Raw genomic sequence first — 27,796 nt, 5'->3', positions numbered from 1 at the left:
ACGCAATCTTTTTTATTTTAATGCCATCCGATTATTTTTGGTTTGTAGTATAAATTGCAGAATAAGAATTTTCCCTCTTAGTGTTCGAAACTATGAATGAAAAACTTAAATGTATTTTTAGCATTTGGAAACTGTTCGACAAAAGGTCGAAGTGATCTGCTATTTGTTTCGGCCCAAAATGTTGTACACAGAAGGTGATCAACGTTTTTCTTGGCAAGATGTTATTCCTAAATATTTCTAAACATTATTTGATGCATGAGACCTGTTTGATAAAATGCTACAATTTCTTTGCCTCTTCAATTTTTCGACCTTTTTTTGGCTTACAAAGTGTTTGACGAAATGTCACTGTATATTTTTCATCGACTCATTAACTGAATCAGCGAATATGTTCGTTTATAAGGTTCAACACATATACAACATATAATGTTTTTAATTTTTAAAAATACTAGTATATTCAACTTAAAGTCATTGGAAATTTTTTATAATTTTTTTTATTTAGGAAACAAGAATTTGCATGCATGTGCATGTCCTGCATGGGAGTTTTTACTAACTTTAATTGTCATCTTCTCCACTGCGCCGAACGAGACAAATATACAATAGAATTAAAATATCAACAAAAACAAGAAGAAGAAAAAGTTAGTTTGAATTATTAGATGAGACAAAGCTCTAAACATTCTTTCTACCTGCCTTGCTAAACTACTCCTCATTCCCCTCAAGGCCTCAACTTGATTCATAGATTATTTATTTTCCCAATCTCTTTAACTCTTTATCCGAGAATAAAATTTACAGTAACTATCAATGGAAGCAACCGCTCCAGCGGCGGACAAGGACGAAACGATCGAGAGGCTCCTCGAGGCGCCGATGACGTGGATAGGCACCTATGTCGCCGCCGCGTCACTAATCTGCGCCGCCGCAATGGCCGCCGACACTATCCAAGGACTATGGAAGAAGAAACGCTGGTTTCCGTCGAAGTATTTCCCTCTCAACGCAACTTCACTCACGCTCCTCGCGGTGGCGATGAAGCTCCCGGTAGATCTCACCACTCGGATGTACACCGTCACCGACCGCCTCGCGAAGATTAGCAGCATCGCCTTCCTCTCCGCCGCCGTCGCCAATTTCCTCACCTCTCTGGGCGCCATGGCCGACAAGGAAGTCCTCTCCAACGCCGCCGCGCTGGCGGTGCTGGTGATCACCGTCTTCGTCAACGTCACCATCCAGATCATCCAGATGCATTCCTATCTCCAGAGCCGCCGCGCGTTTCTCGAGGAAATCATCGTCATCGCGCTGATGCTGCTCTTAATCCTCATGTTCGTCTCCTCCGCCGCGATGATCGTCTCCACCAAACCCTACCTGGAGAAGAAATACCACGAGATGTGCCGATCCGCCGCGGATGAAAACGGAGACGACGGATTCGACGCGGAGAGAGTGATTACAGCTGATAAATTGAGAGTATGTATAAAAAAACACTGGATGATTGCGGAAACTGGAAATCCCCAATTTGTGCTTGCTAGGTCAGTCACCTGCTCCGCTTCTGGTTTATTGACATTGCTGATTGCTCTGGTTTTGCTAGAAGCAGAGTTCAGAATGGCGAAGGAATTCGATCTCAACATTCTAGATCAGGCGAATTCGAGCTACGGTTGGTCGACGAAGCTCGTTCTGTTAACTCAGACCGCCGGAGTTATCGTCGCCGCGATTGCTCCGACGATGAGATGGCTCACTGCTTGCAGAAGGAGTTTTACAACTTCAGTGACGGTTGAGAGCTATTGGACTCAGAAAATGGTGGAATTGAAACAGAGCTCTTTATCTTCACAGATTCAAAATCTGAAATGGAGAAAAGCAATTCATATTTTGAGAGGTCAGTTTCTGCAGATCTGCATTTCTCTGCAGCATCTCACTGTTTTTGCTAGCAAACTACTCCTTTTGCTATCTCTCTGCTTCACTGCCCCAATCATATCATTCATTAGCTACGCATCAAGGTTGAAGATCGAAAATCGAGTATCTCAAACCAATCCACAGCTCGATTTAAGCAAATACGCGATGCTGCTAGAAGGAGAAGAGCATCTCCGATCACAAACACTAGACAAGATCTGCAAAGAAGTTGATCAAGTCATTGAAAAAGGCAGATCTAGAAAGCCGAAGAATCTCCTCAAACTCCTCTCCAAATCAAGCAGCTTCAAAGGCGTGACACAATTCGACAGCAATGAAATTCCAAGCCTACATTCACAAGGCTTCCTCCCACATTGCTGGTCTCTACCTCTGGTGACGCTCTCCTGCGTCGCGCTGGCCTTCCCCAACGCGGACAAGAGCGAATCCGACCTCCTCCTAAGAGGCGTCGCAGAGGGGCTCCCTCTCGTGAAGCTAGTGGACAAGATTCTCGACAAGAAAGGCCGTTTAGCAAGCGTTAGACACGCAGCAGATGTGGCGTGGGTCGAATTAGAGCTTTACCACATGTGGCAAGACAAGGATCTGAATGAATGGAAGAAGAATGCAAGGGAGATAGTAGAGGAGCTTGCAAGCAGAGGTGAGAAGACGGTCGTCGGGTTTGTGAAGGGAACGAGAAACTGCGTGATGAGGAATCCACTCAACTGGCCGGCTAATGTGATTGGGGCCGATGCAATGTATAGAGTGGCGCGGACGATCTTGCTCAGGCGCGGGGAAGGGGAAGGGGAAGGGGACGAGGCGTTGTTTGAGGAAGTGTGCGTCGCGATTGCTGATATTCTTGCGGCTTGCCTTACGAATATGGTGGAGGTGATACGTTTGAAGTGTCACAGTAAGAAGATTGAGAAGAGAGAGAGGAGTGTTCGAAGGGCGGCGCTTCTTCTCGGAGAAACAGAGGAGATTTCTTTGCTTCTGCAGCAGCGTCAAGTGCCGGCGTTGGATGCTAACAAGGCAGTCAATATTGAAGAGTGGAGAAGAGCTTTAGCTCTTGCCCAACTATAGAAATGAATTACGCCATGGAATCTATGTGAATTTATATGAAAACAATTTTTGGCAAGTTTTTCCATAGTGAACATTTTTAATGAATTCAAATGGACATTGGACATGTAACGCCTCATGCAATTACGTCACCTATAAAAATAGCTGAACTTATTAATTTGTGATTTGGTTGTAGTCCTCGTCTAAATTCATTTTAGTAGTGGTTATAGTATATTATATGGGTCAAAATAAATAAATTATCATCATTATTAGAAAACTAAATTCCCATCAATATTTGCATTAAAGTTGTGATCTTTATAAAAATTTAAATTCATACCCAGGATTTATAAATATTCAAATTAAGGCCAAAACTCGCCATTATAGATAGATTATAGATTATAGATATAGATATATAAATTATAGATTACAGCATATAGATTATAGATTATAGATAGATTGATCATAGTATGTATTTGTATCTACTCGATTTATGTGTGTCATCCTTGCACAAGTGCCATGCTAAACCCTTTTATCGGATGTTCCCGAAGGGACATATCTAGTTATCTTGAACACATTCCATCTTAGTATATACCGAATTTATGGTATATAAAAATTTAGTATTTCATCTATTTCTAAAAATATGAAATTTTGGAACTGACACATGTTTAATGCAAAATTGGTAAGTAAGAGATATCAAAGGAAAATTGTGCTATTAGAAAATAGGTCTGACTTCATATCATTATATGGATGGATTAATAACCTTAAAAAATTAAAAACCCTATTACTCCAAAGCCAATAAACCAAACCAGAATTTAATTATTTATGTCTAACAATTAACACGAGTCACGCCGCTACGCCTCTCTTCCCGTCGCGTCCCCAGCCTCGCCGCCTGCCGTCGCTCAGGATCTCGCTGCCTCGGCTTTGTAACTTCGTAAGTAACTTACATAAACTGATCTTAGATTAATCACATTTAACTATTGTTAGAATCTTAGATTACATTTGGATGAATATTATAATGTTTATTAGTGCGGATTTCATTTTGTATATGAGAGATTGGGTGAAAATCGGTTAATCATTTTTGCAGATTACTCCATAACATAGGTATAGTATATATAATATAAAGTTTGACTCAAATTTCGGCAGCCTACTAGACTTTTCAGTAACAAACTAATTTAGATTTGAAATATAATACTCTTTTGTTATTTGAATTGATTTTTTATTGCATCACTATTGTTTGTACACCTATAAGGGGAAAAAAAAATTGAGTGAACAAGCCATGGTGAGTTTGCAATATGTATTGTAGGTAATTTCACACTCACATATTTCTCAGCTAATGCGATGCTGAGTTTATAATGTTTATTAATGAAGATTTATCAATGCATATTCGTGTATGATTAAGCTTCTGTTTGAAACGGTATCACTACAACGAAATAAACGCTAATATGTATTTCTAAATATACTATCAACGCTTCAAAAAACATCCTTATTGTGTGTGTCCCAACTAAACATTAGAGAACGTGAATGAAAGTCTCCTAAAAAGTAAAAGATTGAGTTAATTTGTCATTAATTTAGTAATTTTTTTTCGTCCTAAATTGTTTTTATTTTGAAAAAAAAAATTTGAAGTCTCAAGTGTTGTATCCTTAAAAAATTATTGTGATGGTAATTTGTTGGAACATGATTGTAATCATTGTATTCTTTTTTATTATTATTGCGAGTTTGAGATGTGGACAATGTTTGTTTAGTAATGTTGTAGTTTTACTATACTATTTTATTATTTTCAGATACTAATATTTTCGGTATATTAGCACAAGAAGGTATAACGGTAACATTAAGTACGGTATACTGAATTTTGGTGAAATATACCGCAAACTCAGTATGGTAATGTTGTAATGGTATTGAAATTATTCCATATCGAAACATAGGTATATCATAATTTAGTATACCGAAAAGTTCGGTAGGGTGACTGTATGATACTTTCGGTGATTAGCTCTTCACACTTTCTTCTTCACTTTTTATTCAACATTTTTTGTTATGCGTAAATACTAATTTTTGATCGGTGCTGAAATTGCAAATCAGGGAAGATTGTAAGATGTTGGACATTAATCTATTTCGCGAGGAGAAAGAAGTTGAACCACATAAATAATATATGGAAGAAAGAGATATGAGAAAAAACTGTACACGCAATTCTTTGCAAAAATGTGGAAGAGTGATACGGGTCCCCCGATATCACTTCCAGCGTTGGAGCATGATACGAGACCCCCGACACCAGACGACGCAGCAGAGCGGCATGCCGAGCTGGAGGCGACAACAGCCGAGCAGCACGACGCAGCAGAGCGGCATGCCGAGCTGGAGGCGACAATAGCCGAGCAGCACGACGCAGCGTCTCCGGAGCCGAGCAGCACGACGCAGCCGAGCAGCACGACGCAATGCGTGAATGGCCGAAGTGAAGAATTGATTGTGTCGAAGAGATCCTTGAGGCCGAGAGACAAGCTCAAGGCACCGAACAAGTTCAAGAATTAGCCGTTTCTTTTTGTTTCCTTTTTTTATTTCTCTCCTTTTATGTTTTAGTATTTTTGAAACATTAATTTACTTATTGTTGAGTCGGGCCTGATTTATAAGCCCCGTTCGGGTTTTCTTTGCGGTTCTTTCCCGGATGAATTAGGATACGTCGAACCGCCCTAGGGTTTCTAGTATAAAATAGGGTATTTCATCAACACATTGGATATGAATGAAATATTTTCCCTAAACCTATCTTGTGCAACAAGTCAATTATTGTCGATCCTTTGCTGCGGCGTGGAAGACGTCCACAAGTCAGCAAATTTCTCGATCAAGTCTGCGAGTTTGTCGTGGGAATTGATCGCTGTTCCATCGAGAAGGAAGATCCCGGGGCCGTTGCGGAGAACGTCCGTAACATCTGGTGCTTTCATCCCGAAACTCATCATCATCTGTGACAACGAAATCTAATGGAGTCCGAAGTGCCGGTGACTGAAACACTGCAATTGGGGCCGACGCGTCAGCGGAATACCGGTGAGATTGGAGGTAGGCATCAATCGACAGATCCGGTCACGCTAGGGTTTGCGCAATTGAACGCGCGCTTCGATAAGATGGATCGCCGGGTCGACAACTTGGAACGACTGCCGGCAACCCATGTGGACGGCCACGATACTGAATTTGACGAGGCCGACCAGGAGTGGGAGGACTACCGCCGGCCCGATCGGAGTATACGAGAGGGGTACGACCGTCCCTACCGCCAACAGGGTCGGGGTCGTGGAAGATCTTATCGGGGTGGTCGCGGTGACCGTTTTGGTGATGGTTTTAACCAAGGCCGTGGGGGCCGAAACCTTCAACGGCGTGGTGATACGGGGTTCAGACCGGGTCGCCGTCGGGATAATTGGGACCCTCCCCAGAGGCACGATGATTGGGACGACGATGAGATCGACGATCGAGCAGTAACCTGCTGGGACCCACCCCAGCGACGCGACCGATTTAACCGCCAAGGCTCTGATCATTCAAACGGCGTGAAGATGGATGCACCACACTTCGATGGGTCGGATGTGCCAAATTGGATCTCCCGAGTACAATATTATTTTGATCACAAACGAATCCCGGAGGCTGAGCGCTTACATTATGTAGTCATGCTATTTGACCCACCTGCTTCGGAGTGGATATTTAATTATCGGGATACCAATGGCTTCGTTACTTGGCCAGAATTCTTGGACGACGTGAGACATCGATTTGACCCTCAAAGCTTCAGAAACTACACGGGTTTGATCGCCAAATTGGTTCAGACGTCCACCGTGGCTGATTATCACGCGACGTTCGAACGATATCTCAATCGGGTGACCGATCTATCTGAATCAGCCTTGATTCCAATTTTCATACAAGGGCTCAAGCAACCCTTACAGGAGAAGATCGAATTGCAACATCCTGAATCTTTGGCGGAGGCGATGGCGTTGGCGCTACGACTAGCTGCAACGCAAGAGGAGAGACCCCATCAGTCGTCGACATATCCTCGCCGTCAATGGTCGGGCAGGGAGCAGCGACCTACCACATGCCCTGTTTCGAACCCAAGCCCAGCGACCCAGCCACCTGACTCACAGGGTCGCGACGGGGATAAAACTCGAGCAAATCCGATTAGGGTGTCTAATGCTGAAAAGGCGGATAGAGCTCGTCGAGGTCTTTGTTACCATTGTCCGGAAAAATGGGTAACGGGCCACGTTTGCAAAGTGAAGTTACTCTGCTATATGGACGACGAAATTGAAGACCCGCAGGCTGACAGTGCCGAGGGTCAGTTTCTCGACGATGAGATCATTACTGCAGATTTGTCGCACCTTCACGCCTTGGATGGTCGAGGAAGCTCGAAACCTTTTATTGTACAAGGGACATTAGGAGACACCACAGTGAGAGTGCTGATCGATACGGGGGCCACACTCGATTTCCTCCATCCGAGAGTTGCGGAGGGTCTCCAGTTAGAGCTAACCCCGATCCGGCCGTTCCGTGTACTTGTAGGTAACGGTGCTTCTTTGCTTTGTACTCATATTTCTCGTGGCACGAAATTAACTCTGCAGGGCACTTTATTTTTGGTGGATCTTCATATTCTCGCCCACCATGGACCGGATGTCATTTTGGGGATGCATTGGTTGGAGTCCCTGGGGAAAATTTCTGCGGATTTTGTCAAGAAAACATTGGAATTCACTAAGGAGGGTCACTCGGTATTTTTGCAAGGACTGATGCCTAGGCCGAAACAGATTTCATTGCACTCGTTATGTATGTTGACGACACAGGCGGCCGACCACGAGTTTTATGAAATTGTGCCAATCGACAGCCAGGCAGAGGCAATTGATTCTATGGGACCGGAGTCCTTTCCTTCTGACCTCCCAGCCGAAATTTTGGAGGTCTTGACACGGCACCGGACGGTCTTTGAGCAGCCACGCGGCATGCCCCCCCCACGACTTTTCGACCATAGGATTCACCTGTTGCCAGGACCAAAGCCAGTCAATGTTCGACCTTACAGGTACCCATATTTTCAAAAAGCTGAAATTGAGAAGCAGGTGCGCGATATGTTGGAGCAGGGCATTATTCGGCACAGTCATAGTCCTTTCTCTTCCCCGGTATTGTTGATACGTAAGAAGGACGGCACATTTCGTTTTTGCATTGATTACCGTGCTCTCAATAAGGCCACCGTACCGGATCACTTCCCTATACCGACGGCGGATGAATTATTTGACGAATTGGGCAGAGCGAGATATTTTACAAAGTTGGATCTTCGCTCGGGTTATCATCAAATTCGAATGAGCGCGGATGACATCTTTAAAACAGCTTTCAGAACTCATGACGGCCATTTCGAGTTCCTCGTAATGCCATTCGGCCTCACGAACGCGCCTTCTACTTTCCAGGCGGCTATGAATGCAATCTTTCGGCCACTACTTCGACAGTGTGTCATCGTTTTCTTCGATGATATCTTGATTTACAGCCCGACACTTGAGCTACACGGACGACACTTAGAGGCAGTGCTGGAACTGCTCAACACAAATAACTTTTTTGTCAAACTCTCAAAGTGTTCGTTTTGCAGTTTTACGGTGGAATACTTGGGGCACATTATTGCCGACGGCCAGCTCAAGGCAGACCCCGCGAAATTGGACGCGATGACGGCGTGGCCTAAGCCAAAAACGGTAAAGCAGTTACGGGGTTTCTTGGGTTTGACTGGCTACTATCGCCGGTTTGTCGCGCACTACGCTATGATCGCAGCACCTCTTACAGAATTGTTAAAAAAGGAGGCGTTTCTGTGGTCACCCGAGGCCGAGACCGCTTTCACAGCACTGAAGACGGCAATGACTTCGGCACCGGTTTTACAACTCCCAAATTTTGAATTACCTTTTTATGTGGAAACTGATGCCTGCGATGTGGGAATTGGCGCGGTGCTAATGCAGCTCGATCACCCAATTGCCTTCTTTAGTAAGAAATTGGGCCCCCGTAGAAGGATAGCCTCGACATATCATAAGGAACTCTATGCTATCGTGGAGGCTGTGCAGAAATGGCGCCAATATTTATTGGGCCGTGAATTCATTATTAGAACCGATCAGAGAAGCCTAAAGGAATTATTGCAGCAGGTGGTTCAGACCCCAGCTCAACAGCTCTATGTTCGAAAGCTCATGGGATACAAGTTTGTGATTGAATATAAGCGTGGAATTACAAATAAAGCGGCTGACGCGTTGTCCCGCCAACACGATCCAACGGAAGTACAGCCAGCAGGAACGTCCACGGAGACGTCGCGCGAGGTGGCAGCTTCCGCCACACTGCCCGGGGCCGAGGAGCAGCTGCTAGTGGCGGTTTCCAGGCCCATACCAGATGTGATGCAGGTGCTCCGAGAAGAGACGGCGTCGCTGCCAGATTTGGTGGAACTAGCAGCGAAAATAGGCGCAGGAGACGCACCCCAACATTTGGCGTGGGCTGATGGGTTGATATATTATCATCGCAGGGTGCTCGTGAGCGCTGATTCCAAGACAAAGCGTACATTATTAAAAGAGCATCACTCCTCGCCGATTGCGGGACACCCAGGACACGAGAGAACCTTCCGTCTGTTGGCGGCGGGATTTTATTGGCCAAAGATGCGCAAGGATGTAGTGACGTTTGTGAACGAATGTGTGGTGTGTCAGTCCACGAAATACTCCACTCGGAAGCCGGCCGGATTATTACAGCCACTGCCTGTTCCGTCGCAAGTGTGGGAGGATGTATCGATGGACTTCATCACCGGACTTCCCCAATCCCGCGGATATACCGCTATTATGGTGGTGGTGGATAGACTGTCAAAATATGCTCATTTTGCTCCTCTACCCACCAGATTCGACGCTCTTCGAGTCGCTCAGCTTTTTGTGAATACGGTGGTCCGACACCACGGCTTCCCTAAGACCCTAGTGTCGGATAGAGATTCGGTTTTCCTTAATGCTACTTGGGATGAAATGATGCGTTTGAGTGGCACCAAACTTCATTTTTCTACGGCATATCACCCACAGTCGGACGGTCAGACGGAGGTTCGCAATAGGGGCTTGGAGCAATATCTGCGTGCATTTACAGCGGATAAGCCTTCCAAGTGGGCTAATTTTTTACCTTGGGCTGAGCTAGCCTTAAATTGTTTTCATCACTCGGCGTTGGGCACGTCTCCTTATCGCGCCTTGTATGGGAGAGATCCACCGTCATTAGTAGCATCCCCACCGTCTGCGAGGACACCTCCCAACGTAGCAGACATTATAAGACAGCGGGGGGAGTTATTGGTGACCCTGCGTCAGAATCTCTTGCGGGCACAACAACGAATGGCTGAGGGAGCTAACCGCCACCGCCGACACGTCGAGTTTGAGGTCGGGGATGTGGTTTGGCTGAAGCTACAACCGTACCGGCAGTATTCTGTTGCGAAGCCGTTATCTGCAAAGCTAGCCCCGAGGTATTATGGCCCTTTCGAAATTCTGCAGAGAGTGGGGCCGGTGGCTTACAAATTGCGACTGCCGGAGGGTAGTAGAGTTCACAATGTGTTTCACGTGAGCCTCTTGAGGGAGTTTGTGGCAGGGGACGGTGATGTAGATGGCGTGAAGCTTCCGCCTGATTTTGTTGGGAGTAGACCGGTGGTACGTCCGGTGGCAATATTGGAAGAACGAGTCAGTTGGCGTGAGGGACGCCCAGAAAAACAGGGGCTGGTGCAGTGGGACGATGATGATTCCACGCCTACTTGGGAGCCGATGGAAGAGATTGGTCAGCGGTTTCCAGAAGTTCACCTTGTGGACAAGGTGATTCCTAACGGAGGGGGGGTTGATACGGGTCCCCCGATATCACTTCCAGCGTTGGAGCATGATACGAGACCCCCGACACCAGACGACGCAGCAGAGCGGCATGCCGAGCTGGAGGCGACAACAGCCGAGCAGCACGACGCAGCAGAGCGGCATGCCGAGCTGGAGGCGACAATAGCCGAGCAGCACGACGCAGCGCCTCCGGAGCCGAGCAGCACGACGCAGCCGAGCAGCACGACGCAGCCGAGCAGCACGACGCAATGCGTGAATGGCCGAAGTGAAGAATTGATTGTGTCGAAGAGATCCTTGAGGCCGAGAGACAAGCTCAAGGCACCGAACAAGTTCAAGAATTAGCCGTTTCTTTTTGTTTCCTTTTTTTATTTCTCTCCTTTTATGTTTTAGTATTTTTGAAACATTAATTTACTTATTGTTGAGTCGGGCCTGATTTATAAGCCCCGTTCGGGTTTTCTTTGCGGTTCTTTCCCGGATGAATTAGGATACGTCGAACCGCCCTAGGGTTTCTAGTATAAAATAGGGTATTTCATCAACACATTGGATATGAATGAAATATTTTCCCTAAACCTATCTTCTGCAACAAGTCAATTATTGTCGATCCTTTGCTGCGGCGTGGAAGACGTCCACAAGTCAGCAAATTTCTCGATCAAGTCTGCGAGTTTGTCGTGGGAATTGATCGCTGTTCCATCGAGAAGGAAGATCCCGGGGCCGTTGCGGAGAACGTCCGTAACAAAGAGACGGGAGAGACATTGATTTCATAAAAATGCACACGTTTTCTAACCATATTTATTATAAATGGCTGATTTATGGAGTATAAACCTAATTCCAAATCATGAACCGGTTTTAAAAAGTAAAATATCTAAAAGATTCAACAATTATATATTGTAGAATTTATGTACATTTATTAGTACTTTATTATATCTAAAAAACTAACGTCACTATAATGTCATGAATTACAACGCCCATTACATGTTTGAATTTATAAAACTTTGACACGTTTTAATTAGAATAAATCTATTTACAAACAATATGACAGAGACAGATAATTTAGTAAATATTTATAAAATATTAATTACAAATTAATTTTTAATTTAATATACATATTTCTTAAAACATGTGTCGAGTCACACTTGGACAATATTTGGCAGACGGAGGAAGTACTCATTTATAGATATATTCGTTTGTTACGAATATAAAAATTTTAAGAAATGTATCAATAAATCTATACTAATCTAAAGTGACAGTTTGATGGAAAATCAATTTTGACCTTTTTGGCAGGAAAATTTAAAGCTGTTTTGTTTGCCGTTTTGGTCATTTTGAAAAATGACCAACCATTGGATGGCAGGTTGGACTGACTATATTCAATTATATTTTCTTCGTATTTTTGGAGGGAAAATGAGATATATTATGTGAGAAATATCTGACTGGCTAGTGGCATGTGCATTTTTACAAAGCTGTCAAACGGAGCTTAATTGGAGGAATGTTGGTCGAATGAAATGATAGCTTTTGAAATAATTATAAACCAGTGCACCATTGAGTCTGCAAAATAAAACATAGATAGAGAAAGGTGAGAAGAAGAAAGAAAGAGCCGAGAGGTCAATGGCGGTCTCGACCTGGAGCAGCAGTGACGGCGGCAAGGCTGATGGAGGCGGGGCAGTGGCGGCAAGGCGGCGACTGCAGTGATACTGCAGTGATCGAATTCAAACACCAAAAATCTCAACTTCACATAGCTACTGCCCAGCTCACAATAAAACAAGAGCAAGTATAGTAACCAAGTAACAACGACAATGAGACAGCGGGAAAGGGGGTATGACTTAGCTTAGGCAGCGAGGGAGCCCCGAAGATCGCCACACGAACCCCGCAAGGCATGTAACGGCTAGCCGACCAGGCAGCGGGCATCGACGAGACGGAGGCGGGGCAAGCAGCCGCTCTGCTCGCTGAGACTGGCGATGTAGACTCCCCATGTGATGAAGACAGCCGGGGGAAGCGCAGGCAGCCATGAGGAAGGCGACGCCCCTCTATTCCGACGGTGCGAATCCGCCGAGCTCCGGTGAGGTGCGGCGCTGACAGAAACACTGTATTAATGCCAACGACGAGTGTTACCTCAGCTCTCCGATCTGGAGAGTTTAGGCCAAAAAATTTGGAAAGATAGGATAAAGACGGAGAAATCGACGGAGAAAGGAGAAGCCGACTTCGACGAACTCATCGGGGAAGCGAGGAACGACGGCGGGCGAATTTGAGAGAGAAGCCGCTGCTGCTGTCCCCTCTCAATCGAGGGCTCGACTGGGAAATTTGGTTTTGTGAAAGAGAGAAAGAAGGATCGGAGGAAATGGAGGGGGGGCTGAGCTGGTGAATCTCCGGCGAGCCAGGCGAACGGCGACTCGCCGAGAGAGAAGAGATGGTGAGCGAAGAAGAAGAGGCGCCGCTGATTTCCTAGAATAGTGTTTTGATTTGGGGAAGTTTTAATAAAAAAAAAAGAAACAAAAAGAATGAGAGTGAAGGAGAAGTCGCGTACATCAGGGAGTATAAATTGGGCCTCCTCACCAATTAATTAGGTTTGGCCGGGAGTATACTGTTATTTATGTTTATTTGTGTTGAAATTTTAGTCTAAGGAATGTATTATTTGGGCTTTATTTGTATTGGATTTTATGATTTTAAAAAAATTATAAAAATATAGTTTTAAATTGGGTGTTACGTATATATCATTATATTTATGTTTTAAAAATTAGGTTTTAATTTTGAACTATTAATTTATTGGACTTTGTATAAATATTTTTTAATTTAAATTCATATTTGTAATTAAGTTTATGTATAGTTATTTTGCCTTTTATTTGAGTTAAAATTGGAATTGTGCTAAAGAGTTTAATTTGGCTTCTACTTGGGTTAAAATTAAAATTTTATTCATCATTGTAATAATTTCTTCTCTGAATTAATCTATAAACTAAATGGCAACATAAATATATAATTTAATTTTCATGCTATATTTATTTAATTAAAATATTTAATATTTCATCCTCATAAAAATAAAGACATTTTTTTATATTCGATTCAATTGAATGACCGAAAGTTTTAATTATTCTTGAGTTTAACTGAATCTATCGTAATCTAAAATGTCAGTTTAATGAAAAGACTTACTTGCCCTTTTTGGCGGGAAATTATGAAGCTATTTTGTTTGCCATTTTGGTCATTTTGATAAATGACTACCATTGGATCGAAAAAAGGCAGCCCTATAGAGCAATAGTGGCTTCTTAAATAGTCCAACCAAATGCAAACTTCTTGGAAAAGATTTGAAACACTTTTAAACACCAAACCTTGAAATCAAAGATTAAATCTTTAGAAAATAAAACAAAAAGAAGAGTGGAAAAACAAAATCTGCTCGACATACCTATCGGAAAAACGACGTACGGCGGGGGAGGGGTGCCGGCAGTGGCGGCGGCGGCAGAGCCGAGGGAGAGAAAGAAGGAGTGGGAGAGGAAGGAGGTGATGGAGTGGAAGCTGGGCGGCGGGGGCAGATCGGCGGCGGAGGCAGATCCGCGGCGGTGGCGGATCCGCAGCGGCGGCGGCGGTACGGTGAAGGGGGAGAGAAGCCGACCGAGAGAGAGAGACAATGCAGACTGCTGCTGTCCGGATACGGCCGGACTGCCGGGATGAGGACGGTGAAGCCGCCGCCTGTGCATACACAGTGGTGGCGGCAGATCGGGAGAGAGAGAGGGGGCGGCGGAGAAGGGAGGGATAAAGAGACGAGAGGGGGAAGGGGACATTGCCGGAGACGACGGTGCTGGTAGAGCGGCGGGACGGCGGCGACAAGGCAGGGAGGAAGGGAGAGTCATTTTTTTTTGTGAATGAGGGAGGAAGAAGAAGACCTAGGGTATTTGAATGTGGGTTTCTTTATTTGGACTCATGATTTAATTATTTGGGCTATGCAAATATAAATGCGAGCCCAACTACTTCTAAATAAATTGGGTTTCTTTATTTGGACTCATGATTTAATTATTTGGGCTATGCAAATATAAATGCGAGCCCAACTACTTCTAAATAAATTGGGGCTGTAGTGCACGGTGAATATGAGGCCCGATTTCGAATTTAATTATTTCTGGGCTTAAATCAAAATGGTTAAGTAAGATAAAATGATTTGTTATAATCCAATTTTATTTATAATCACATTTATGTTTTTGTAAATCATTATATTATTTTTAATTCTTAGTTTCTATATTTCATTAAAATTTATATTCATTATTTTAAAATTATATGCCCCGTGCATAGCACGGGTGTAAATACTAGTATACATAGAAATTCAACCCTAGCCTTTATTTTTGTATAGTGTTCACATTTATGAAGTCAACGGGAGGCAGAGACTTTTGCATCTTCACTTTTCTCCATCTAATCCTTCATAATCAATCTTGATGTCAATGGATTCCGACCAAGGATGGAGAAACAGTAACTGTCATGACCAGCTCCAAACGTGTTATGGAGAACTCTACGACTGCAGCAACGATTACGACGCTATGATACAACGCAATCTTGATGCACCAATGCCATGGATAGGAATGTACATTGCAGCAGCTTCTGCCATCTGCGCCCTTGCTATGGCAGCTGATGTTATCAGAGGCTTCCGAAGCAGGAAGCTATGGCTCCCGTGTAAGTACTTCTCTCTCAACGCTACTTCTTTGACACTCTTAACCGTCACAATGAAGCTCACCGTGGATCTCACAAGTAGCATGATGGGAACCAACGACAAGATTGCAAGCGTAGGCAGTCTAGTCCTGATGTCAACCGCTGTTGGCAATTTCATGACATCTGTAGCTTCCATGGAGAAAAAAGAGATTCTGTTGAATCTAACCGCTTTAGCCATTCTTGTTATCACTATTGCAGTCAATGTATGCATCCATAATGTCCAGACGTTTGATGTTCTTGATGGGAATGTCGTGTTGGCTGAAGAAGTAGCAGCTATTGGTTTCATGCTTGTTTTGGTTATGTTGTTGTGTTTCTCTTCGATGGTGGTCCCGACCACCAAAGGGTATGTAGAGTCCAAGTACCGAGAGATGCACAGGGTCGCCTCAAATGAGAGGAGGGATGTGGGTAGATTTACTGTTGAGGAGCTTAGAGTGGCTCTGAGGCGATATTGGGTGATGGCAGAAACTGGCAGCCCTCAGTTTGTGATGGCGCGTTCTGTCATCTCTGGTGCTTCTGGTTTGATGTGCCTTTTGATGGCTCTTACGTTGGTGGAGTCATATGTACGGGTGAGGTTGTTGTACAGTTATTTTGGCCGTACAAGATCTAACTACAAGTGGTCGATGAATTGGATTATGTACATACAGTCTGTTGGCGTGGCGTTGGGTACTATTGCTCCTTTGATGAGATGGTACGTTGCTGCTTGGTTCAAGATCTCGGAGATTGGACAGAGGAATTTTGTAGAAGAATTCAGGATCGAAAAGTATTGGACTTCGCGGGTGGTGGAGTGGAGAGAGAGGCCGCTTCCTTTGCAGATTCGATCACAGAAGTTTAGGAAGCTACTTCATGAAGCAAAGAGATTTTTGTTGAGTATTTGCAGTGGAGTTCTTGTTTTCTTTGTTCTAACTAGCAAAATGGTTATCTTCATTTCTGCTATATTTGGAAAACCAATGTTGCTGTGCTTTCATCGTGACGAATCAAGAGATGGGATAGAGTCTTAACGATGGTAATCGAGAGACTTGAAAAGGCGATGCATATTAGAAGCTTTTGAGAGAAGAGAATTGTATATCTTCATTGATTAGCTCTCGGTTATCTCCCCAATTTATAGGGAGATTGTACAATGTAAATAAGGTAATAGATCAATCTAATTCTAGACTATGTATTACACATTTATTTCATATCAATCAAATATATTCTCCTCTAATCATGCTTGATTTGGTACGCTTGATTTGTTACTTTTGACACTCCCCCTCAAGTTGAGCAAGGGTATCTCCAATGCTTAACTTGGTCAACACTTCTTTGAACAAACTTGGGTTAACAGCTTTGGTGAGTATGTCTGCCAATTGTTCTTCTGAGCGGGTGAACGGGAATTCAATGATGCCTCCGTCTAGTTTCTCTTTGATGAAATGTCGATCAACTTCCACATGTTTTGTTCTATCGTGTTGGACTGGATTTTCTGAGATGCTAATGGCAGCTTTGTTGTCACAGAACAACTGACTCTTCCGAGTAGGTGGGAAGCCAATTTCTGTGAGCAGTCTCCTGAGCCACAGGATTTCCATGAGTCCACTCTTCATTCCTCGGAACTCTGCCTCGGCACTAGATAGAGCTACAACCTTCTGTTTCTTACTCCTCCAAGTAACCAAGTTTCCCCCTATGAAAGTAAAGTAGCCTCCAGTAGATTTTCTATCCACCGGGTTGCTTGCCCAGTCAGCATCGGTGTATCCATCAATCTCCAAGTCTTCTCTCTTTGCTAGGAACACCCCATATCCTACAGTTCCTTTTAAATACCGCACGATCCTCAATGCAGCTTCCATGTGACTCGCTTGAGGTAGGTGCATGAACTGACTTACAATGCCCACGGCGTATGCAATGTCGGGTCTGGTGTGTGAGAGATAGATAAGTTTTCCGACAAGCCGTTGATATCTCTCTCTGTCAGCGAGCTCTGCTCCTTCCTCTATCTTCAGACCATGGTTAGGGACCATTGGAGTGTCTGCGGGCTTACATTCAAGGAGACCTGTTTCCGCCAATAGATCTAGAACATATTTTTTCTGCCTTAGGAATATTCCGTGTTTAGATCGCAACACTTCTATCCCCAAGAAGTATTTTAGTGCTCCTAAATCTTTCATCGCGAATTCTTTGAACAAATTCTCCTTCAACCTCTGGATCTCTTCTATGTCATCTCCTGTGATAATCATATCATCAACGTAGATAAGCAGACAAGTTACCTTGTTGTCTCTTCTTTTTGTGAAGAGTGTGTGATCAGACTGACTTTGTTGAAATCCATGCTTGAGCATGGCTTGGCAGAACCTGCCGAACCAGACCCGTGGGGACTGTTTCAACCCATACAAGGTCTTCCGCAGCCGACATATCTCTCCATCTCCAAATTCTCCAGAAAAACCTGGTGGAACCTCCATGTATACTTCCTTGTTCTCTTCCAGTTCTCCATGGAGGAAGGCGTTAGTCACATCAAACTGGTGTAGATTCCAGTCTTTGCATGCCGCAACAGATAGCAGTGTTCGCACAGTCTCCATTTTAGCCACAGGAGAGAATGTCTCTTCATAATCTACCCCATATACTTGGGTGTATCCTTTTGCCACGAGTCTCGCCTTGTATCTCTCGATTGAACCATCTGCTCTTCTTTTTATGGTGAATATCCACCGGCATCCAACTGGTTTTTTTCCTTTGGGCAGCGTACATTTCTCCCATGTGCCATTCTTGACTAGAGCGTCTATTTCTTTCTTCATAGCTTCTCTCCAGTGTTTGTGTTTGCTTGCCTCCTCAAATGATTGTGGGATGTCTTCTTCCTCATATAAAGCCATCTCGAAGGCCCGGGCCATTTCTGATAAGTGACCCTGCGCAATATTGGAAACTGCGTATTTTGCCTTTCTCCCTTTCCAATCTGGTGAGTATCGTCTAGGAGGTACCCCTCTTGTTCTCCGTGGGGGCAGTACGTATGGATCATGTATGTCTCCACTAGTTTCACGGTCGTCACTGTTCCTGTCAAGATTAGTATCAACATCTGAACTGATTACCTCGGGAATCGAAGGCGGGGTTGATGGTCGGGTAGTGTCACTTTGTTCCTCATTTTGTATTACAGGACTTGACGGCCCGGCGGTGTTGCTAGCTTCCTCAGTTGGACCAACGTCTGAGACAGGACTTGGCTGTGGTTCTCCCCCTATCTGTGGTTCCCTCGTCTGAGGTTCTCCCCCTATCTGTGGTTCCTTTGTCTGAGGCTCTCCCCCTAACTGGTTATTTTGGATACTTGGCAGCCAATCTAGGAGGTCGTTGTGAGGACTATGGTCTGAAGGTTGTGTCTCCCCCTGACTGCTAGATTGGGTGTAGAAATATTCCCCTTCCACAAAATCGCAATTCATGGTGGTGTGTATCCTACGGGTTTTTGGGTCATAGCATCTATAGCCTTTCTGATTTTTACCGTAGCCAAGGAATACACATTTAAGGGCACAAGGGTCGAATTTGGAACGGTCTTGCTTGGGAATATGAACAAAGACCGAGCACCCGAACACTCTAGGTTCAAGAGATAGGGATGATGGGATTTCAAAATGTTGGGAAAGAGTATCGAGGGGCGTTTTAAAGTTGAGTATTCCGGTTGGAAGACGGTTTATGAGGTATACGGCAGTGGCGACAGCTTCGGGCCAGAAGGATTTTGGTATTTTGGACTCAATTAAAAGAGCTCGTGTGATTTCTAAGATGTAACGGTTTTTCCGTTCCGCAACCCCATTTTGTTCTGGAGTGTAAGCGCATGAGGTTTGGTGGACTAGCCCTGTATTCCTAAAAAATTCTTGCATTTTATGATTGACAAATTCCCCCCCATTATCGGATCTAAGGATCTGGATGGTGTGTTTATATTGGGTTTGAATAAGGTTATAGAAGTCTACAAACTTATCAAACACGTCATGTTTATTTTTTAAGAAATAAATCCAGGTCATGCGGGAGTAGTCATCAACAAAGAGCACAAAATACCGAAAACCTTGTCCCCCCGGGATAGGAGCGGGACCCCAAACATCCGAATGTATTAAAGCAAAATGAGATTTTACTCTCGTATTGTTCAATTTGAAGGAATGTCTATGGTTCTTAGCCAACACACAAGTATCACAATGAAAGGACTTCAAGGATTTAGCTAATTCAGGAAAAAGAAGACGAAAGTATCCCAAAGATGGGTGACCTAACCGACGGTGCCAAAGCCAAGCCTGTCTGTCTGTCGGTCCGGGAGTCAGCATCATTGCAGCACTCTGTTGGGCTATCTCGTCCACATAGTACAGTCCGTCTCGCTCAGTGCCACGCCCAACTATCGTCCCCGTCTTGATATCCTGTAGCATGCAGAAGCGGGGTTGCATCAGTAATTTGCAGTTCAGTTCTCTAGTCACGTGACTTATTGATAACAGTTTGTGTGATAAAGACGGAACAAAAAGACAATTAGAGAGGCATAGAGTCGGCGAGATATTGATTGTGTCTGCCCCCATAACTTGTGCTAGGTCCCCACTAGCAGTTTGGACATAGGATTTTTTTGATTTGGATATGGACACAAAATCTGAGGCTTCAAATGATATCGTGTCTGTTGCCCCACAGTCGAAAATCCATTGAGGGTCTTTTGGGCCGAAAACAGATGTAGAAGAACAGGCTAAGGCGTCAAAGGAGTTCCGGCAGGATATGGTTGGCTGATAGTTGACTTGTTCGGAAAGTTGGGGTGCAATTTGCAAAGTTTTTGCAAGTGGGGGGTCAGTTTGGATTTTTTTCGGAAGTTTGGGGGGTGTTTTTTTGTGTTTTTCTTTCGGTGGGGGTGAAACTGAGATTTTCGGGACTTTAGGGGTGTAATTGGATAGATAACTTTTTGGTGGGGTTTAATTTGGAGTATCTGGGATTTAGTCAATTTGGGATTTTCCTTAGCCGCCTCCCTCAATTCTGCCATGGTGCCCTCGATCGGAGCTGCCCCTTCGCTGTGTGCCCCTTCGCCGCCGCTACCAGCGCCGTCGCTACTGCCCTCAATCGCGCGCCCTCCGGCAGTCGCTCCCACTGGATCGGAGTGGTCTCTAACGCTGACTTCCTGAAGATATCGCTGCCGTTGCTGGATCGACATGGATCCACGGCTGCTGTCTCCGTCAGCAGCAACTGCTGTCCAGCAACTAAGACCTCCGGCATTGCAGACGCTGCTCCCACTGCAGCGCCGCCTCCGACGAGCTTCACGTTGCTGCCATGGCTGGATTAACAAGGATCCATGGCTGCCATTTTCGTTAGCGCCGCCACTGCTGCCGCCCGCCGGAGGATCGGTGTTGGTGGAGTGGTGATGTGCGGCGGCCGCTGTGGCTCTCCCGCCTCCTCGGCCTCCGTCGTTTCGGCCTCCACTCCGGGTTTGCCTTGCCCTCTGCCATTTCACAAATTCTGCAAATTGTGCAGCAAGATATGTGTTTGAAGTCATATTGGATAGTTGGATGTTTTTTATGGGTTTGGTTATGGTTTTGTCAAATTTTGACATCTTGGTGGTTTTGGGAAGGATCGGGAAAGGTATGCCCGGGACAATGATGAATCTGTTATGAGTCCCGAACCTGCTTTGATACCATCTTAACGATGGTAATCGAGAGACTTGAAAAGGCGATGCATATTAGAAGCTTTTGAGAGAAGAGAATTGTATATCTTCATTGATTAGCTCTCGGTTATCTCCCCAATTTATAGGGAGATTGTACAATGTAAATAAGGTAATAGATCAATCTAATTCTAGACTATGTATTACACATTTATTTCATATCAATCAAATATATTCTCCTCTAATCATGCTTGATTTGGTACGCTTGATTTGTTACTTTTGACATAGAGCTCGATTTGAGGCCGTACGTTCTGTTACTTGAAGGAGAGGCGCAGCTGCCTGAGAGGATCATGAGAAACATTTGCAATGAGTTGGATAAGTTGATTGAAAGAGGTGAGATGAAGCAATGCAAGAATCTAAGGAGGCTGCTTAACAAATCTGTGAGCTTCAATGGGGTGAAAGAATTTGACAGGTATGAAGTTCCAAGCTTATATCTTCAAGAACCCAAGAACTGCTGGTCTCTGCCACTGGTGAGCTTGACAAGCATTGCAGTCGCGCTTCCTAACATACCCGCTCATGAGGCTAATAAGCTAGTGAGTGGTGTTGGTGAAGGCTTGTCCCTTGTCAAGCTTGTCGATGGAACTCTTGATAGAACCGGAGACATGGAACACGTGAAGAATGCAGCAGACGCGGTGTGGGTAGGTGTCGAACTCTACAGGAAATGGCAGGATAAGGATCTGCAGAATACAAATATGGGAGATGAAACTTACAAAGAGACACTGCAAAAGCTATCCAATCTTGGAGAAAAGACAGTTAAAGATTTCACAACTAGGATTGAAGATATTATGATGGAGAACCCTCTGAATTGGCCGAGCAAAGTCATAGCTGCTAACTCGATGTACAGAATCACTCAAACCATCTTGTTGGACAACAAAGACAACATACATCGAACGGATAAAGTTCTCTTTGAGAAGCTGTGTGTGATGATCTCGGACATACTGGCGGCCTGTCTCACCAACTTAGCTCATGTCATAATCTTCAAGTGTCACAACGATGCAACCAAAGACAGGCAAGAGAATGTGAGACGAGCAGCTGTTCTTCTTGGCGAGAGTCGAGAGATTCTTGAACTTCTGCAGCAGCATCGTCTTCCAAGTTTGGATCATGAGAAAGCAGCTGATATTGAGGAATGGAGGGCATCAATGGTGCACCTTCAGTAACAATGAAACAACTTATTACCAGTTGTACGCATTTACTAAATGATTTATCATGGTTTATATATCATTCACCAAAAAATATTAAGAGTTAGTTTTGTAGAGCTTTGCCCCAAAAGGGGAGCCCTTCCAGAAATTCTCGACAGCCTGATTCAAGCCCAGGCCGAAGAGGGGGTTTGGAAATAGTTTTCAACCAGCAATAGACGCGCCTCGGTTAGAACCTCACTAGCTGTGTCATTGCCCCAAGCGCAAAGATAAAAACAAAAGCTTTGACAAGCCTATGTTTTATACGTGAATTCTATTATATTTGGTCTTTGGTTTATCCGATGTGGGATATTCTTTATTTGCTTACCACTTCTTTAGCCTTTAATGAGTTTATAAAGTTTTGTAATCCATCTTTTTATTTCAAATTCCACATTTCAAGAGCAGGAAACTTATTCATGATTTCAAAATTCTGCATTTTCTGTTCAGTATCTGAATTTTTCTTGCTAGTGAACAGGTCCTTTTTTTCACTAGTCCAGCAATGCCGAGCATCAGCCATCCCGAAAGGTGGCCCGTGTTATGCATAAAGTTGGTCACGCCGACGAGCAAAGATTAGACGAAGTGAATGACAAGTGTTATGCATAAAGTCGGCTACATCGAGCAAAGATGAGACGGAGTGAACAAGGGGGGCGTAAAGCTGAAGAAGTCATGAATAATATGGGCTTGGGATTTTGCATTCATTTATGAAATTTAGGATTTTGCATTCATTTATCAGAAAATTTGGCATCATTTACCCGGAAAGGAGTGTTCGACAAAACGTCAAAATTAGCCACCTTGCTTCTAGGATAAAGCAAAAACCATCCACGTGGGCACTCACGAGCACCGCTGCTAACATCAGGGCGTTGCAAGACAATCAGGCCCTCTTTTCTAAGTTACCTTCAAGCCTCTCAACGGCAGCAGCAATACCGCTTTTCGCTTCCTCGTTCCTAGTAGTCAATTTCCCTCCATTTGCTTTCGCCACAAGCTTCAAATGAAGCCAACCTGAAAAGAAGCACTTCCATCAGTCTGATTCTTGGTTTGCTTGTATTCAACGTTATATCTACATGGTCGTTTGATCCAGTTAAAGTTTCCACTTTTATCTTCACAAGTTCCAGTTTTGGAAATCGAGTTCAATCTTCTTACCAAGTGGGAAGATTGAACTCAATTTCAGATGTAAAGGTTTATGGTTGCAGAGAAATTGAGTTCAATCTTCTTACCAAGTGGGACGATTGATCTCAATTTCAGATGTAAAGGTTTTTGGTTGCAGAGAAGAGGTCAGTAGATAAAGGTTTGTTCATCAATAGTAGAAGATGGATGTATATTTTACCGAGTGGAAAGCAGATAGCTGCACCCAAAAGTGAGCCCACCATTGCATTCCTTAAGCGCCAACGGAAGGAACCAGGCACTATAACATGAAGGGAGAGAGATGGAAAAATTATTATTTTACGAAGAGGAAAAGAAAATTTCTGGATTCCTTAATAAGTTGTGATACTCACAGATTAAACCAAACGTAGAAGCAGTAGCAGAACCAGCTCCAACTACATTATAAACATCAATTACACCTCGTTTCTCAGCAAGAAGATTCTGCAAACCGTAAAAGGCAGCAGTGAACATCCCCAGTCGAATTCCACCGATGATGGAACCACGAGCAACTGTAATAAATCTCTTCTCCATTGCATCCCTCATGAGTCGATACTGTTCACGCTTATCCGGAGTGCTCCCAAGCTTCAACATTACTTCTGCATCCTTGCTCTGTATAAGAGATGCAAAGGTTTCTCCCTCAACAAAGTCTTCCACAAATATTTAAAATGATAAGAACATCAAGAAGTCATCTAGTAATGAGAACTACATCAAATTCAAAGCAAAAACTTTTTTAATATCAATCAGTTTGGCAATTTGGAGCTTGAATTCCAAATTAACCAAGATCAAGTGTTCCCTATGAATATGCCCTCCATACTTAGATATGAATAATCAGGGATCATGTGCAATGTGATTTACTCAAATTATCATTAGAATCAAGCATCAATGCTTTCTATGGTGCTATACAAAACCAGAACGGCCACACAAAGTAATGTCTGATTGACTCAACTCAATGCAGAAACCGAAGCCCCCAAAAGAATGAGTTCAAAACCACAGCACAATATTCAGGAATAGCCACCTTTACTTAATTTGGCTCAGATATTCTAAAACCAAATAAACACGACAAAACCACATATTTGCTTCCACCAACAGGATGTTGCTTGAATCAAATACTGACACTAAGAAGCAAATTTGCAATCACTCGGTTTCTTTCTATCACTCAGGCTGATTAGAGGCACTTGGCTAGTATGGACAAGTAATACCACACAACCAACTCGATATTCTTTTCCCGAGAAAAAAGTAAGAAACATGGAAAAGAGCATATGAGAATCTCTATTGCGGTTAGCATACTTACCACAGACTCGGAAGCCGCTTTGCTACCTCCATACAACATGCCGGCAAATACTCCAACGACTGTGGCAGTACCCCAGTTGACAGTGCCAGCCAGTTTTCCAGTCCTCTGCCATAAAAAATTGTTCTTAATCCATCAGCCACAACAACACATCTAAGATACATCAAGATTTTCCCCACCAGCAAGATATCAATGTCAGCTTACTAAGTATGCAAAAGGGGCTGAAATTGAAATTCAGTACTTCACATTGTGTTCAAGATTGGACTTTTTGAGCTTTCAATAACATAACCATAGCATCAATATTGATCATATATAGTCCAATAGTAAAATAGGAAGTGATACTGACAGTAATCTACCTCATCATACTCAACAAAGTTTTAAAATTAACCGGAGTTTGCCCATGCTATGCACTAATTCACCGTGTTTCTACAAAATTACGAATTTGTAATAACTATACTGCTCACTAAAACCAAAAATCTACAAAAAGTTGAATCTATCAGCTGCAATGATGAATAGAATTAATACACATACTTACATCAGAGACGATCTCTTCTTGTTTCTCAGGAGCTTCCATTGTAGCTGAATGGATCTAAATCCGAAACGCTTAAACCCTAATCAAACCCTGTTTGATTGGAGAGTCTTCGATGGAATTGAGGAGAAGAGTTAGAAGAGGGAGAGACTTTCGCCGGAAATCGAAGAAGGAAGAAAGTGAAGGTCGGTCGATGAGAAGAGAAGGAAGGGTTGGGCTTTCATTAACTATATTTATTGGACCTTATAATCATACGTGTGTTTAATTTAGACTTGAAATAATAATACTACTCATTTATAAATATATTCGTTTGTTACGAATATAAAATTTTTAAGAAATATATCTGTAAAAAATCATAATTACATAATGGTCGAATGAGTTAGCTCAAAAATTTTAAGGTTTAAATTTTATAATTAAAAAAATGTAATCAAACAGTCTAACAACCCAATAAACTAGCCGAACCTAAACAAATTAGGATATTTAACATCCTTAAATTTAAGTCATTGTAACATAACAATCCTTGTGGAGCATTAATTAGAAAGAGACAAATAATATATGATTCAATTGCCAAAATTAGTTTGACAAAACAAGGGGAATTGGGCGTGTTACCTTAATTGACACTCTAGATTTAATTTATTATAATGCAAACAATGATCGTGGCATACTATAAAAATTAAAAAGAGACTAATATGATCATATTTGTGCTTCGCTCGTCCACCATATATAGTCAAGAATAGAGCTGTAAAAAATAGTTCGAAAGATGTCGATGCAAATAGTTCGAAAATTTCAAAAAAGATTAAACATTAAAAGTCAAATATATATTTTTTTGTTAAGGCATAATAACAACAACAAAAAATCATAATCTCAAACCAAAAATACATCAATTTACTTTCATATGGGATTAAGGTTGGCAACGTATTAAAAGGAAAAGGTCACCCGAACTTGCTAAGAGCATCCACAATTGGAAGGACATCCCCACGGACAAGGATTAGGACATCCTAAAAACACCTTCTGCCACGTCACTAGGACATCTCACCCCACTGCCTCATCACTAGGACATCCCACTGCATAATAATGAACAAGCACTAAGACATCCCAACAAACAAATTCACATTTAAATTAAATACGGAATTAAAATTTCAACACGAATACGGGGAAAATGAAAATGAATTGCAACGAGCCGTATATATAGAATTTTGAAAAAAAAAATAGAACAATGCTCTCGTCCGTCGGGTGCCCACAATAGCGGACGAGACGACGGACGAGCGCGTTATCCGACGGACGACCTCTCGTTCGTCTGACTCGTCCGTCAGCGTCTCACCGGTCGCAATAGTGGACGAGCGCGACGGACGAGCGGCTCGCCGGTCACTCGTCCGCCGGCTCGTCCACTATTGTGGATGCTCTAAGTTTGGACATATAACATATTCATAAAGGTTTCTAACTTTATATTAAGTCAAATTAATATTATGACTCAATTATTTTTGCTTTTCATTTGTTAAACTCTTTGGAATTCGAATGTTGAAACTTGAAGATGAGTTTTGAGAGAAATAAATCTTGAATTGAGCTGAATGAATCGAGTTACAAAACTGCATCTCATCTCTACTATTTAACCGAGAGAAGAAAACAAAACAAGCTAACTAACTTGATCAACTAACTTTGATCAACGGTTTACATTGAAACTAATCTAACGGTCTACAAATCAACGGCCTAGATTTAACTATCCGTTAAACCTTCTTCCTCACCAATTCTTGCTGTGTGCGCGTTGAATCTGCATGGAAGCTCCGAGAGTGACTTGATCAAGCTGCTTGTGTGACTTGATCCAGCTGCTTGAATGACTTGATCAAGTTGTTCGAGTGACTTGATCAATCTACATCATTTATGGTCTACGCTAGACAATAATGTAAAGTTTGCATTTAAATTAAGTTGAGAATCGAAAATGACGTAAATTATCTGAACTCCAACGTCCCTATTAAAAATATGTGTAATTGCCTATAAAATTATGCAATTTGGTCGAATTCTTCTTTATCAGGCACAATTTAAATGATAAATTACAAAATTTAAAAATTATTCAATTGCTTCACTAAAATTATTTTTTCAAACAAATGTGTTGCTAAGTTAGTGGACGCGTTTAAAATTTTTGCCGATGTAGATGAATTGTAAATTTATATCAATGTTGCGACATGAATGACTAAACAACGTCGTATTGAGCCTAAGAAACTAAGCGGAAAAGCTAAACAATTTAGTAAAATGACACAATTGAGAATTTTTTAAAAAATATTCATAATTTGTCATTCAATTTTATAGACACCACAAACTAAAAAAAATATTTTTCGGTAATTTTAGGAGTACCATATCATTAACGAGACAATTCTATTTTTGTTCTATAGAATTAATGGAATTCCATTTTAATGAAGGAGATTAGATTTATTCCGAATGGAGGAGTGACGCACAAGGGTTATGCGTCGTTATTATTGAACGACGCACAACCCTTATGCGTAGTTGGTTAACGACGCACAAGGATTATGCGTCGTTCAAAAACGCATAAGCATTATGCGTCTTACCCTAATGACGCATAACCCTTATGCGTCACACTGGTAAGCATTCCCGCCTGTCACTCGGGTGACCCGGGTTCGATCCCCGGCAATGGCGCATTTTTACTATTATTATTACTATTATTTATTAGAG

At 43.0% G+C, this 27,796-nt stretch overlaps 4 protein-coding genes, 1 long non-coding RNA gene and 1 other non-coding gene across 8 annotated transcripts; 3 read left to right on the top strand and 3 right to left on the bottom strand.

Annotated features, from left to right (window-relative positions):
- The first annotated feature begins 798 nt into the window (after nt 1-798).
- On the top strand, nt 799-2,940 carry LOC121787804. The gene has a single exon (XM_042186646.1). It carries the CDS (start codon nt 799-801, stop codon nt 2,938-2,940), a length of 2,142 nt encoding a protein of 713 aa, XP_042042580.1.
- Nucleotides 2,941-12,192: 9,252 nt separating this feature from the next.
- Nucleotides 12,193-13,267, bottom strand: LOC121786450. Its single transcript, XR_006047185.1, has 2 exons — nt 12,902-13,267; nt 12,193-12,772 (listed from the first exon to the last, which is right to left on the bottom strand). It is a non-coding gene; the product is annotated as an uncharacterized LOC121786450 (long non-coding RNA).
- Nucleotides 13,268-15,118: 1,851 nt separating this feature from the next.
- LOC121787803 lies at nt 15,119-16,381 on the top strand. Its single transcript, XM_042186645.1, has one exon. It carries the CDS (start codon nt 15,119-15,121, stop codon nt 16,379-16,381), a length of 1,263 nt encoding a protein of 420 aa, XP_042042579.1.
- A 4,232-nt stretch (nt 16,382-20,613) lies between these two features.
- Nucleotides 20,614-22,136, top strand: LOC121787797. Its single transcript, XM_042186636.1, has 3 exons — nt 20,614-20,746; nt 20,793-20,900; nt 21,208-22,136. Exons 1-3 carry the CDS (start codon nt 20,614-20,616, stop codon nt 22,134-22,136), a joined length of 1,170 nt encoding a protein of 389 aa, XP_042042570.1.
- Nucleotides 21,006-25,355, bottom strand: LOC121785915. Of its 3 annotated transcripts, none has more exons than XR_006047088.1 (6): nt 25,114-25,355; nt 24,586-24,690; nt 23,648-23,903; nt 23,479-23,556; nt 22,907-23,153; nt 21,006-22,127 (listed from the first exon to the last, which is right to left on the bottom strand). XR_006047088.1 is itself a non-coding variant. In XM_042184398.1 (5 exons), the coding sequence occupies exons 1-5, from the start codon at nt 25,154-25,156 to the stop codon at nt 23,026-23,028; spliced, it is 606 nt and encodes a 201-aa protein (XP_042040332.1). In that variant the 5' UTR covers nt 25,157-25,355; the 3' UTR covers nt 22,822-23,025. The 3 variants fall into 3 exon arrangements, 1 of the variants encoding a protein (XP_042040332.1); XR_006047087.1 differs by having other exon boundaries at nt 25,118-25,355; XM_042184398.1 differs by lacking the exon at nt 21,006-22,127 and having other exon boundaries at nt 22,822-23,153; nt 25,118-25,355.
- Nucleotides 22,234-22,386, bottom strand: LOC121788203. Its single transcript, XR_006047653.1, has one exon. It is a non-coding gene; the product is annotated as a U4 spliceosomal RNA (small nuclear RNA).
- Nucleotides 25,356-27,796: the final 2,441 nt, after the last annotated feature.

Source organism: Salvia splendens, chromosome 22 (genome assembly GCF_004379255.2).
Source record: "Salvia splendens isolate huo1 chromosome 22, SspV2, whole genome shotgun sequence".
Taxonomy (NCBI): domain Eukaryota; kingdom Viridiplantae; phylum Streptophyta; class Magnoliopsida; order Lamiales; family Lamiaceae; genus Salvia; species Salvia splendens.
This window is presented reverse-complemented; position numbering and strand designations above follow the sequence as displayed.